Source organism: Theobroma umbraticum, unplaced genomic scaffold (assembly GCF_002168275.2).
Source record: "Theobroma umbraticum cultivar Fairchild unplaced genomic scaffold, ASM216827v3 scaffold_146.0, whole genome shotgun sequence".
Classification (NCBI taxonomy): domain Eukaryota; kingdom Viridiplantae; phylum Streptophyta; class Magnoliopsida; order Malvales; family Malvaceae; genus Theobroma; species Theobroma umbraticum.
This window is the reverse complement of record NW_018397265.1, coordinates 6484310-6498421: the sequence shown is the minus strand read 5'-3', so window position 1 is coordinate 6498421 and position 14112 is coordinate 6484310. Positions and strand designations below refer to the sequence as shown.

At 31.9% G+C, this 14112-nt stretch overlaps 1 protein-coding gene across 6 annotated transcripts; it reads left to right on the top strand.

Annotated features, from left to right (window-relative positions):
• The first annotated feature begins 2408 nt into the window (after positions 1-2408).
• On the top strand, positions 2409-12678 carry LOC110422648 (P-loop containing nucleoside triphosphate hydrolases superfamily protein). 6 transcript variants are annotated; one of them, XM_021436647.1, is made up of 25 exons: positions 2409-2518; positions 4048-4112; positions 4297-4376; positions 4541-4732; positions 4832-4989; positions 5090-5200; positions 5532-5751; positions 6135-6262; positions 6390-6473; positions 6635-6712; positions 6796-6888; positions 6996-7094; positions 7446-7787; positions 7876-7957; positions 8036-8131; positions 8207-8386; positions 8537-8643; positions 8726-8904; positions 9086-9250; positions 9325-9578; positions 9749-9912; positions 10961-11085; positions 11200-11343; positions 12102-12190; positions 12307-12678. In XM_021436647.1, exons 4-25 carry the CDS (start codon positions 4705-4707, stop codon positions 12363-12365), a joined length of 2985 nt encoding a protein of 994 aa, XP_021292322.1. In that variant the 5' UTR covers positions 2409-2518; positions 4048-4112; positions 4297-4376; positions 4541-4704; the 3' UTR covers positions 12366-12678. The 6 variants fall into 6 exon arrangements, with proteins under 6 accessions (XP_021292322.1, XP_021292321.1, XP_021292324.1 ...); XM_021436646.1 differs by having other exon boundaries at positions 4222-4376; XM_021436645.2 differs by lacking the exon at positions 2409-2518 and adding an exon at positions 3620-3642 and having other exon boundaries at positions 4222-4376.
• The last annotated feature ends 1434 nt before the right edge of the window (positions 12679-14112 follow it).

Here is a 14112-nt window from a genome sequence, read left to right as displayed (position 1 = left end):
TTACAATACAATTATATTATAAGAAATTTAATTGCGGTTAATGTAATTATAAAAAATGTAATTGTTGGTCCAATAATATTATAGCATTTGGTATATTAAGGAAAATATGATTAAAATACTAGAAAGATAACGTTGTAACGTTTGGTTGAGAAACACTATATTAAAAATGTAATGTTAATTTTTAAAATTATCCATAATATATTAAAATGTAAGTTTAAAATACTTATGTGTTTTTTTGATATAATCTCTTAAATAAAATTTCCAACAAATAACCAAGTATTGAGCAAATTCATGTTAATATTAATTAGAAAATAATTTTTTATTTGTTCACAATTTTAAAAATTTTAAACTATATTGTTATTATTATCATTATTTTGAAATAATCTGAAAACATTAAAATTGGGAATAATTATTTTTAGTAAAAAATCAAAAATATAAAAAAAGAAAATATTTGAAAAAAAATTGAAAGTAAAAAATAAATATTTTTATTTTTAAAAGTTCATTAAAAATTACATAGTGAAAATAATTTTTATAATTTTAAAAAATTATGAGCATAAAAAAGAATATCTTCTATTTTTGAAAAATTTTAAATATAAATTTTATTTTATGGAAGTTATAATCTTTTATAATTTCTTTAAAATAAAAATTATTTATAGTTTTTATCGTTCTATAATTTTCTAATAATTAAAAATTATTTTTGATTATTTTTATTTGTTTAGAATTTCTAAGTCTTAAATAATTATTTTATGTTTTTCTAATTTTGTAGATTTTTTTTCAAAATTTTAAAAATATTTTTATTTTTTAAAGTGATAAAAATTAAGTTTTTGTTGTAAAATATTACTTAAAAGAACAAGTATGAAAAAAAATATTTAGAGAGAGTAAGAAGATCTTATTTAATAGTGTATTTATAAATAAAGTGAGCACATAGAATTTATAAGATAAAGATAATACTGAAAGGATTTGATTTAGTTGGATTAAACCCTAATCTTTATCCAATCTAATGTATGTCCAAATCTAAATATACCTAACTAAATACAAGAATTCAAATTAAATTAAACTTCTTGTGTCGAGCCTGTTGCATGAGTCATATGACACATATATTCATAACACTCTTCCTTTGAATGTCTATGTCTCATTAAAACTTTACTAATAAAAAACCTCATTAAAAAAAATTCGAATAAAGAAAAATGAGTATATAATTCTTTTCAAAAATATGATTATGAAATATTATTTTATTAAAAATCTTACCAAGAAAAAATCTAGTGAGAAAATCTTTGATGAAGAAAAATAGTACACTGTGTATTTTTCTTTCTATCATGACTACATTATTTAAGATTTTTAAAACGATCATTCTAATTTTTTATACTAACTTTTCAAATATTGTAGTAAAAAGGATTTTAGTGAATAATATATTAAATTATCACTTGAACGAATTTATTAAATATTAATATTATTTTTTAAAAAAAAAATCATGAGTAAAAAATTTTAATGAAATGTGTTTTGTCCTTGAGAAATGTAAGGTTTCTTTAAGGACCATGTTCCCATGGGTCTAGGTGGGCTAGGACCCAAGCACAACCTATTCATAAGTAAATGTGGGCCAAGTCCGATTTACCTGTAATTTATATTTTTTTATCATTCAAATAACAAAATAGTTTTTATATTTATATTTTAATCATCTATTTATTGAAATTATAATTAAATTATTTAATTATATACAAATTTCGAGTCAAATTCAGATTAATTTGTGTTTTAAAACATTAATTTAAAACATGTTAAAAACATTTAATTTAATAATAAATATATGTATTCCTCGATTTTTAAAATTGAATTCGATTATATTTTTTTTAAATAAAATAATCTTATTGAAACTCAATTATCTTTGAGCCAAGTTTGTGGATTTGGTTAGTGGTGGTAAAGGCTCAAGTGGAAAAGATTTTTCAAAATTTTTTTCTTATTTGGAAATGAAAAAACTTTTTATAAATATATAATATTTATAAATTAAAAAAATTATATTGATCAGAGGTAAAATGTATTCCGGTCGAGAATTGCTTAACACTAGGATGACATTATCAGAAGAGAAATTATTTGAAATTGGCTTATTTGTTGGGCGTAAAAGGAAGACCCTTTTCCTAGTTTTTTACTAACCATCCAAAGTAAGAAAGCACGAAAGATGGAGCATCAATGTCGGATCCTGGACACGTGGCAAAGACCCAATGGAACAAAATTTGAGACGAAAAGACAGTTAGTTACCTACTTTACCGGTTCCTTTCTCCCACCATTGTCCCTTGGAAGACCAATGGTAAACGGAATAGCAAACGATCGAGAAATGATTCAAATTCTCACTAATTTCAAATAATTTAAAAACTTAATTAAAAAAAAATTTTAATGTATCTCTTCCATTGACATGACACTTATACATTTAACAAAGCTTCATTGAACCTTTGATCAACGTGCACAGCTCTACATTCCTTTTTATCTCTTTGTCTTCCTATGTTGGACTTGTCTCAACAATTTCATGGTAATGTTTCTATGATCTAGTTTTCATGTTCATTAATGGTTTTGACAATGTTGATGATGATCAAAGCCTTAGTCTGTGGATGGTATGATATTTAGTTTTGTATATATATGATTGTAGCATGTGAGCATTGATAAATTCAATCCATATTTTTTAATTAACCTGAAAATCTGGACTTCCATTCCCTGTTTTATCATATATTCTAGCTGAGTTCTGTAATGGGTATTGTTTCTTTGTGTGTGTGTGTATGTTTTAGCTCTTCTTTTGTGATTGCAAGATATACCCAGATTTTAGCAAGGTTGCAAAATTATCAATGGCTGCTTTTTCTTTTAAGGAATTGTTAGCTTCTTTATTCTCTGTATATCAGCCTCATTGACACATTTCTGAGATGGCTGCAATTTGTTTTTCTGAAAGATATATCTATAAAGGGTCTTAAAGTTTTTTGGTCTTTCGAATTTGCTATGGTTTGGTTTGGTTTGCAGTTTCTTTTGATGAACACAAATTTGTCTTCAAGTCATCCCTAGCTCCACCACAGAAATCTATGAGTTCTGCATTTAAATCTGTTGGTTGACATTGTTATTGAGTTAAATAGCTATGCATGTCTGTTTGCCTGTGTGCAAATGTAGATTTGTGTATGCATATGAAAACCTCAATACGGATCAAGTTATTCAAGAAATTTCGCAGAAGTAATGCAAGAGTACAACCCAAAGTAAACAAGAAATTTTTCAAAAGGGGTCTCCTCGGACTAGAAGGATAGAAAAGCTTGACTTTATATTTTGTTAACCTTGGTGGTTGTTGATACATTTATGGTATCATTAGGGTGGTTTAACCGTCGAACTTTTTGCTATTGCTGTATCATTTATGTTTTATGGAGCTGAATTAAGATTATAGCTGAAAGGTCCAAAAGGACACTGTAAAATTGCAAACGGAAAGGGTTGAGGAAGTTGAATGGGCAGCCAACCACCCAACAACCCCTTCTGAAAAGAGAATCACACTCATCTAAGACCTTATATATTAATGTAAAGAACTTGTTTGGTTTCAGATGAAGCTTTTTATAAGAGTGTCTTTTGCATTTCTGCCAATGTTTAAGGTCAGGAAGAACATGGAACGTCTCCAGTTAGTCGATAGTACGTATATTCTGGAAGTATCAATAGGCTGACTTGGTAGCTTTTCCACACCTGATTATGCAACTGCAAGAGAAACAAGATTTGGTATTTTGTATGCATAGAACTAGAAATTATGTGTTCATATTGGAAAACAAGCAAAATGATGGGAGAAATTCTTATGCTTGTGGATAAAAATTTCATGTTTATAAATTGTAATTGTTTTAGTGTACCCTTATCCATCCTTCTCTGGTTTCTTCTAAAATTCTCTTGACATTATCATATCCATTCTGTGAACCTAGCAATGTTTGTCTGCACCCAAAAGTCTTTAGTAGTCATCTGAGTTTACACCCTAAGGTGGTTTCCCTCTGTGTTATGGTTGTATAATTTCTTTTCTGAATTCTTAGGACCTTAACAAAACTTTGACAGGGAAAGCTTTGACAGCTCAAAGTGACAGCAACTTCAACGGTAAAGTTTAGGGGTGTTGGAAGTTGGTAAGTTTAACAACTGCTTTGATAAGTAGCTTTGCAAAATCTATTAAGAATATAGTTTCCAAATTTTACTGTTATAGCACCTGACACATACCTCCTTTTGTGACAACAGCTCAATAGCCATAGTCTTGAGGAAATCTGGTTTATTTGATTAATTTAGTCAAGGATTATACACGATTTCTTGCAGAAGACAAGGTTCACAAAAGCATTATCGTTTAGTTAGTATGCAGTTACATCACAGTTTGCTCAAGACATCACTTATGCATGGTAACATTTTGGTTAATTTGCATAATTCTATAAAATTCTGGCTATTAATGACTTGGTTAACTTGGTTTCTATACCCTCTTTCTTTTTCTAAGAACACTGAGTTGGGCTGTCTTATTTGTTCGAATAACAAACATGCACATTAATTAAAGTCAATTGTTTTTCAGGTCTACTTTATAAACGATATACAGGAGGAATCAAAAGTTCATAATTGAGCTCTAAAGAACTGTCTTTTAGCATCTGATCAGGAATTTAAGGCTGAATCACCATGCAAAACACTCTGCAAGACTTGACATCTCATATGTAACTGCATGTCAATGTTTTTGAAGCAATGGCGAACAGAAATTCTGAGACTGAATGTACAGGAAGCTGATATTCTATGTCTTCGGTTCTTTTGTACATTTTTTTTTATTTGTTTGAGTGAGTGGTTTTCCTTATGTCTTTTTCCTCCTTTGCAGCCAAGCAACGGGCAGTATTGGTCGAATGGTTGAATAGTATTCTTCCCAATCTAAGTTTGCCAATAAAAGCTTCAGATGAAGAATTAAGAGCTAACTTGGTTGATGGCACCGTTCTATGTAAAATATTGAACAGGGTTAGACCTGGTTCTGTAAATGAGGTTGTTCAACTCATTTCTGTTTTTTAGGTTCTTTTGATCATATCTTATTATGAGTTTATTGATTTTTTATGTTGTGGATTAATTTGCATTTTTTCTCTAGGAAGGTTATCCCAAAAATTCTTCAGTGTTGCGGTCAGAAAATGTTAAAAGGTTTCTGACAGCAGTGGATGAGCTAGGAATACCCAGATTTGAGGTATCAGACCTAGAAAAGGTATCCACTATTCAATTGAACTTTTTCTATAACTACTATTTAAATGAACTTTTGATTGCTTAGCCATATGGAAATATCAATCCGAAAGTCATGAATCCATTTTATTGAAAGAGTTGACTGAATAAGTTTAGACTGTGTAATCAAAGCTTATAATTGTGCTGCACAGGTATTTACATGCACTGCTTATCATGTGTATTCTTGACATTACTCTTTTCATTTATTAGTTTATGTTATCTGCTTCCTTGTTTATTAACCTGGCAGAATTTTAATGTTATTCTATGATCTTCCTCCTTCCGCCCTCCCTCTCTCTTCCTCCCCCTATATCCTCCAGGGATCTATGAAGGCTGTTGTTGACTGCCTTCTAGGACTAAAAGCACAATTTGTGCCATCTGGATGTAACTTGTCCACCACTAGTATTATTACTAAACCTGGAAACATTCATGGGGATGCATCATCTCATGGGCCTCTCACACCATTATCTCGAGAAAAAAGGTTGAAGGCTTCCTCAGAGTCAAAATTACAACAGGCCTTGCACACTCCTTTAATGTCAGGTAGTTCTCTCTCTCTCTCTGCATGTGCATATGTGCTTGTTAATGTTGCATCTGTGATAGTTCACAAGTTTCAAGTGCTTTCAATGGTATAAATGCTTTGGCAGCAGTGAAGTAATGAATGTATAGATTAGAGACAGTTCTGGTTAACTGGCTATATATTACTTAAGCACAAAAATATACTAACAATGTCACACCAGCCTTATAAAATGTACTGCTAGCAGAAAGCATACACCTAACAGGTGTGGAGTTGATTTCTGATCTATTGAAACTGTATATATATGCATTTATTTCATATTTAGCCAACACAGATATTATTTTGGTTTTTCTTGTAGTTTTAAATCTTATTTCTAGTTTATGTTTTGTGCTTTTTGCACCTTCCGTAGAACCATCAGCTGCAGTACTGCATCATGTGGGACACAAGTTCCATGAGGTGTTTCAGTTGAAACAAGGGCGGTATGCAGATCTCCCTGCAACAAAAATTTCAGAGATGATGAAATCAAACAGTTTAGATGTAACTTGTTAACATTTATTATGTTTTTACATTTCTTTTGGTTAGCCTTCTACATTTTAATATGCAAAAAACTTGTTATTTATCATATGGTGTATGTTTAATGCATTTTCACATTTCCTGTATGCAGAATGCCCCCACTCAGTCACTTTTAAGTGTTGTGAATGGAATTCTGGATGAAAGTGTTGAAAGAAAGAATGGTGAAATTCCTCATGTATGGTATATGATGAAATATGGGCTTAAAATTTAAGTATTTCTATGTGCATGTGTGTGTCATTGCAAGCAGCTTTTGTTTACATATATGCATTTGTGTGCATATGTAATTATATGGATATTTTGATACAAGAACATGATGACATTACCTTTGTTGCTTAGCGTGTGGCATGTCTACTGAGAAAAGTTGTGCAGGAGATTGAACGGCGTATATCAACTCAAGCAGAGCACCTAAGAACTGTAAATACTATTCCAAATCTCTTGCTTTCTATACTTTCTTCTCAGTTTCTCTCTACTGATTTAAAGTAGTTTGTGGCCTGCAGCAAAACAACCTTTTCAAGGCTCGTGAGGAGAAGTACCAGTCAAGAATCAGAGTACTTGAGGCCCTTGCATCCGGAGCTGGTGAAGAGACTAAGGTGCAGAAAATAATAAAGCTAAAAAAGAAAAAAGAATAATTAAAAGGCATTTCCCTTTTATGTGTAGATGCTAACGGATGCGTATTTAATGAACTTTTTTGTTGCAGCATGTCACAAACCAGCTTCAGCAAATAAAGGTTCGAAGAAAACAGAACATTTCTTGCTGTTCAACAGTCTTGAACTGCTTGTGTTCGATTCTCTCACAGGCATCATTATTTAGCTGTTATTTTACGCATTATTTATCCAGTACTTATTGGAAATCTCTAATTAGTATTATTTTGAATGAATTTAATGAATTGACCAATTATAATCTCCACTGTACCCAGTATGTGGAGGATCTTTCCTGCCTGCTATTACTTGTTATGGACACTCTTATCAGTTGGCTTCACAGAGTAAATATGATTTTTTCAAAAAAAAAAATAGTTGCAAGCTGTTTGCTAGGTGTGAGAGTGGAAAGGGAATGCACCTTTCACTTGCCAATGAAATTAATCTCATATAACACAGATACCTTCTACACTTTGGCTTTTCTCTCATGGGATGTTTTGCCTTTCTTGCAGACTGAGAACTCCAAAGTGCAAGAAAAACGGAAAGTTGAGGAGCAGGAGATAAAACAGTTAATGAAAGAAAATGATAAACACAATCTTGAAATCTCAGCACTGAAGCAAGAGTTAGAAATTGCCAAAAAGATGCATGAGCAGCACTGCTTTGAAGTGGAAGCAGGGGTTACAGGTGCCAAAGCAGGACTTCAGATAAGGATAAAAGAGCTTGAGTGTCTCCTTGCTGATTCAAACAATAAGGTGAAAGAGCTTGAAGTAATTTCCGAGTCAAAATGCCAAAGGTGGAACGTGAAAGAGAACATCTACCAAAGCTTTATGGATTTTCAGTTTGGTGCAATGAAGGTATGTATAGCCTTTCTTTTTTTCTTTTTTAGCTTTGTATGTGTTCTTCAAAACATCATTCATTTTACTAATTTGTGAAAGTATTCAGGAGCTAAGGGTCACTTCTCACTCCATCAAGCAAGAAATTTTGAAAACACAGAAGAGCTATTCTGAGGAATTTAATTACTTAGGTGGGTTTGTTGTATGAAAGTTTTGTCAGCTTGTTTTGTTTTGTAAAAGTTCTCATAAGAAAATCTTTTCTTGTTCAGAAGTAAAGCTTAAAGCATTAGCAGATGCGGCCGCGAACTATCATGCAGTTCTTGCTGAAAACCGAAAGCTTTTTAACGAGCTTCAGGACTTGAAAGGTGCGGCCATAAGTAGCTTCTCTCTGTTGGGTTCTGTCATTTTGTTTATCGCTTTTTGATTTTTTTTTTTTACAGGAAACATTAGAGTCTATTGTCGAATAAGGCCATTTCTGCCTGGACAAACTGGAAAACAGACAATCATAGAAAATATTGGTGAAAATGGCCAGTTAGTTATTGCAAATCCCTCCAAGCCAGGGAAAGATGGCCAAAGATCATTTAAGTTTAACAAGGTGTTTGGTCCAGCTGCTACTCAAGGTTTTTATCTCTATCATTGTCAAATAATTATTGTTGGTTGAATATTTCTTTGTTAGTTGATTGATACTCCTTGTAATATGAACTTGAATGTGTTTTCAATGAGAAAGCATTGCAATGTCTAACTTTTACCATTCTTTTAAACATGGGCAGGGGAGGTATTTCAAGATATTCAACCATTTGTGCAATCAGTAGTTGATGGGTACAATGTATGTATATTTGCTTATGGTCAAACTGGTTCAGGGAAAACCTACACAATGGTATGAATCCCTGTATTCTTAAGCTTCATGAAGTTGCTTAAATATTTTTGAACAATGCCAACATTATTTTTAACATTTCCAGACTGGTCCTAATGGAGCAACTGAAGAGGAATGGGGTGTTAATTATCGTGCTTTGAATAGTCTCTTCAAAATCTCTCAAAATAGAAGAAGCACCATTCTCTATGAAGTTGGGGTTCAAATGGTCGAAATATATAATGAACAAGTGCGCGATTTATTATCAAGTGGTGGTTCTCAAAAGAAATATCCTTTTTTAAACGAGATAGATGTGCTTCAATGATGGCAGTTGGTCAACCTGTTTCACTTATATATATAAATTGTTGGCTTTTGAATGTATTCCTTTTCCAAGTGTATTTCAATAAATGTTTAAATAAAATATTCATTGTTTTGGTATAGTAATCTTTGTTTTCCTTAATCTGCACACGCTTGGGATTACAACTATCTCTCAACCTAATGGGTTAGCTGTACCTGATGCTACCATGCTCCCTGTTACATCAACCTCTGATGTATTGGATTTAATGAATATTGGACTCAAGAATAGAGCTGTTAGTGCTACTGCTCTGAATGAAAGAAGCAGTCGCTCTCACAGGTTTGTATATCTTATATTTGAAATCATATCTTTAGTTTTCCCCAGTGACTTATGATTTAGATTTGTGGCTACAGCATTGTCACAATTCATGTTTGCGGGAAGGATTTGAAGGTTGGCACTACTTTATATGGTAATCTTCATTTGGTAGATCTAGCAGGAAGTGAAAGAGTAGATAGATCTGAGGTAACTGGAGATAGGCTTAAGGAAGCACAACATATAAACAAATCATTGTCTTCCCTTGGAGATGTAATTTTTGCTCTTGCACAAAAGACTCCTCATGTGCCGTACAGAAATAGCAAGCTCACTCAAGTACTCCAGAGCTCTCTTGGTACTTATTTCATCTTATTCTTAAACGACTAGAAATCATCTTCAGGTTTTAGAGGATGAAAATTTTGTTTTATTTTTCTTGGAGGACACTGATGTTATTGTTCATCTGAAATGTATTGCTTCATAAACACATTCACTAGATCTTCATCTGTATGGTTTTATATATTCCAGGTGGTCAAGCAAAGACCCTTATGTTTGTGCAGCTCAATCCTGATGCCACTTCCTATTCTGAAAGTATGAGTACTTTGAAGTTTGCTGAACGGGTCTCTGGAGTTGAGCTAGGTGCTGCACGAAGTAGCAAAGAGGGGAAGGATGTTAGGGAACTAATGGAGCAGGTCAGTTCCTTTTTTTTTTTTGATGTTGCATTTTTTTTTCATATGGAGTTATTATTTTTAATATGGTAGGGAACAAACTTTTGTAGTTTGTTCTGAAGATCCAAAGGTATGTGAACTAATATCTCCTACGACTGCTAATAGGAATTTCAGCTAGCTGTAGAGTCTCTAGATATATTTTCTATGGATCTGCCAAGAGAAACAAAAACTATTATACTAAAGCAACTTTTTGTGGTTGTCTTGAATTGGTTTATCAGAAGTAACATGATGATGATGAAGATCTTTAAATTTTATCCTGCTTAGAATAAGTGTTGTTTATTTCTTAATATACCAGCAGAGTTTACTACATAAGTTATAATTTCGTAAGCATTTATAAGCTGATATGTGTAGAAAAAAGTTAATTAAAAAGAACACTAGTTTCTTAAATCCCCGTGGAATTTCAGAAACTATTCTGACATATATTAGGAGGGTCAGAGACAGTAGTGGGCTTTGGCTGGAGAAGATGAGAGCCTATGACAAGGAAGAGGCCAGAGTGACAGATCAGTTAGTGAATGTTGCAATACTGCTAGATCTATGAATGCATGCTGATTATATTTTATATAACTTTCTTTTGTATATAGACTATATATTACCTCAACAAAGCTTTAAAAATACTTTTCCAGAAACCATGCTCTTGCCTACTAATATTCTTATTTGAAGATTCTGGATATAGATCTTATTTAATTTTCATTTAGAGGTTTAGAATCATATTTTTGCAAGAATCATGCGTTATCCACTTGAATCCTCTTTTTGGCTCCTGAACAATGCTCTTGACTAGTAATATATTTGTATTCGAAGATTATGGATAGATATCTACTTATTTCATTTTCTTTTATAGATAGATTTAGAAGAATGTTCCTGAGATTAATATGCTTTTCTAGTTGAACTCTCTTTTGTCTGTATATTCTGGGTCTAGGTATGACGTGTATTCTCCACCCAGAAAGAGGGCAGTAGGATACTGGACTAGTACTCAATTCATATTATTGTCTTCTAAGTTTAACTGACCCTGCAGATGGCATCTCTCAAGGACACGATAGCCAAAAAGGATGAGGAGATTGAGCGGTTGCAATTACTTAAAGATCTAAAAGGTGGATACCCTAGCATCAATGGTGAGCAGCATGGAACAAGCTCATTGAGGTATGGTTCTTCCTCCATTCTATAGGTGGTTCTTCTCATGAAGCCAAAACTGTCAGGTGGGAAGGCTTAGGACATACTGAGAAAGCAGCTTCTGATCATGACAACTGTTCACAGTGATAAGCATTTTGAAGCTGATTACCAGCAGTCCACGGATGACGAAAAGTTTACTGAAATATCTGATGGTACTCTTTCTATGGGAACAGAAACTGATGGCTCAACTGAATACACTCTTTCCCCTGAAGGCATTAATTTGGAAAAGTAAGTATCGCTTATGTTCTTACAGCTTTATGCACCTATCTAAAATTGCACATAGTAATTTATACATAAATTAGGGAAGAAATATGCATAAAAATGTTTATTTGGTTTGCTACCCTGAGGAAAGTATAGGTAAATAGCTGGATTAATTAGGAGATTTGTAGATATCATATCCAAAACTTACAAGCAGGGAGCAATTCTATGTCAAATGATGAACATATAAACAATCAAAGTCTTTGTTTTCCTGGTGTATATCCCACCTTTCGAACGCACACAGAGACATGTCCCTATATGTTTTTTTTTTTTTATGCTGGAAGTAACACGTCTATATATGTTTGATTACTAAGATTTTCTTTTCAAATTATTGGTATTTCTGAGTTATCCAAGTTATATATTTTGTGATGGCGACAATTGTTTAGCTGCGATTCGATTTCTTTGGCAGATTCCATAAGTGATCATATTCTTTCTTCTAATCAGCTACTCTTCTTATAAAGTCATATGATGTGGGGAATATTTGTTCTGCTTTACTTAAAACTTATCATATAAACAGATGTAGGCAAGCTTTCATGCACAAATTCTTTTCAATAGTTTTTTGTTATCGCATTTCATTTTTAAGGTCAGAACAACAAAATATAACCAAAGCTAAATAGGAAAAATGCAAAAAGGAAGATGGTTAGTGGGGAGAGGGGTTCAGCTGCTCCATTCCAACATATTCTTCAGCTTGTTTTAAACTTCAGCCCAGTAAAGTGAATTTTGTGCAGGACTAAAGTAGCAACAAGGACTCGACTTCAACAAAAACTCGCACAAGGGCTAACTGCATCGAGAACAGACTCTTCGAGGGTTTCAACAAGTATAGAAACTCAGAGCTCTTCCATCTTTATAATTGCTATTCTTTAAGGTGGATGAAAATTAGTAGACCTCTTTAAGTGGTGTCCTCCTAAAATTCTCTTCTGTTGCTCCTTTCAGGCATTAAAAAGAGTGTAAGCTCCACTTCGCTCAAGCCTTCTTCAAGAAGATGGCAGTAAATAAAGACAACAGAAGTTGCAGTTATTCACAATTCTTGTTTATAGTCTGATACTCATCAATGGTTTTTTGACTAATACATTACATGTCATCAAAACTTTGCCGATGTTATCTCAACTCTGATAAGTTTCTGAATTCGTTCTCCTCACATAGGTTGTAGGCAGTTTTGCATTAATTGGAATTTTGTTACAAATTTTGATACTTTTTACTGCACTCTTCTTTCCCCTTGGATCAAAACTGTAATTGATGCTATTGGTTCATTGGAGTATGTACATACATATGTACAAATTTGTATACATATCCTAGTGTTCTTTACTCTATTTAGTCCAGTGCCTCTTTCTAATTCATTCTGCCTCTCAAACCTTCTGCAATCTTCAGAAAGAATGGTTTTCTATATAATCAAGGCTCATTTTCTATGTAGTTGATCATGATGCCTGCAGAAGAGCAAGTAATATCCCTTAAGATGACTACATTCAAGTTTTTGTTTCTACTGTTTGTTGGCATTTTGGTTGTTTAGTGTTGAAGGGAGGAGCGAAGATATGGGCATATGGAGAAGAGCTCATGGTAGCAGTGGCCGGCTATGGCCTTATGTTAAGGTGCCATAAAGGTTAGTCTTTTAGTGGCAGAACTATTAAGTGCTAAAGCCAGAAGATGAGAATAACTGAGACCGCAAAAAATGCATGGCACTGAGCATTTCCCATACTGCCTTTGTCCCCTTTCAGCTATGAATGCTTTTAGTAGAATTAAATCCATGAATTGCAGCCATTCATTTTAGGAAATTTCTAGCACAGGTGCTATGGTTGGGAGCTTCATGTCATCTTCCTTCAAATCAGAGAGGAAAGGGACCTTTGAAGTCCAAGGCAATTTGGCTTAGTATTCATTTGGTCTGCTTTATTTTTAACTTATCTATTATCTAAAAACAAAAATTGAACCAAGCAGGATTTCCTGAGAAGTTTTTTTTTTTTAAATAAGTTTTTTTTAAAGAACAAAATCTAAAAAATAAGAGCTTAAAAAAAACTCCAATTAGAAGATTTTTCTCTTTTATTAAAAAAAAAACACTCTAACTTATTAAGAGAGCTATTTTTTTCCAAAAGATATTCTCTCAAAAAATAGCCTCTCCCTCTCTCTCTATCGATCTCCCTCTCCTCTCTTCTTTACTGCAAATCATCATTTTAGGGTTTTTTTTATTCTTACAAAAATTAAAAATAAAAAAGAATCTAAAATTTAAAACTACATTAAGGTATTATTTCTTTTTTTTCTTTCTATTTTGTTTTTCATTTTATTTTTATTTTATTTTTGTGATTTTAAAAACTCTTTTTATTAGTTAATATTTCTCAGTTTATTATTTGATATAATAATTATATGATATTTATTTATTTTGAACTTTTTGATGGTATATATAATATTTGTTGATTACGATTGAAATAATTAATCAAATAAGTCAATGGTTAATTTATAGGTTGTTTATGAATTATGTGTTACTTATAAATTATTTGTGAAACTTTTTTTATGATTTATTATTAATTATAAACTTTATGTTATATAAAAATCTTTTTTATATTTTCAAAAATTTATTTTAAATAGATAAAAAAAATAAAATTAATTTTTTATTTTGAAGAAAGAAATTCATGATTAATAAAAAGTTATTTATTAAATATGTAATTTTAATCAAAATTAGAGTTTATATAAATTGTTTTGCTAAACAGCTTATCTATTAAAAAAATTATAAAAAGTAAATTTATCAAATAA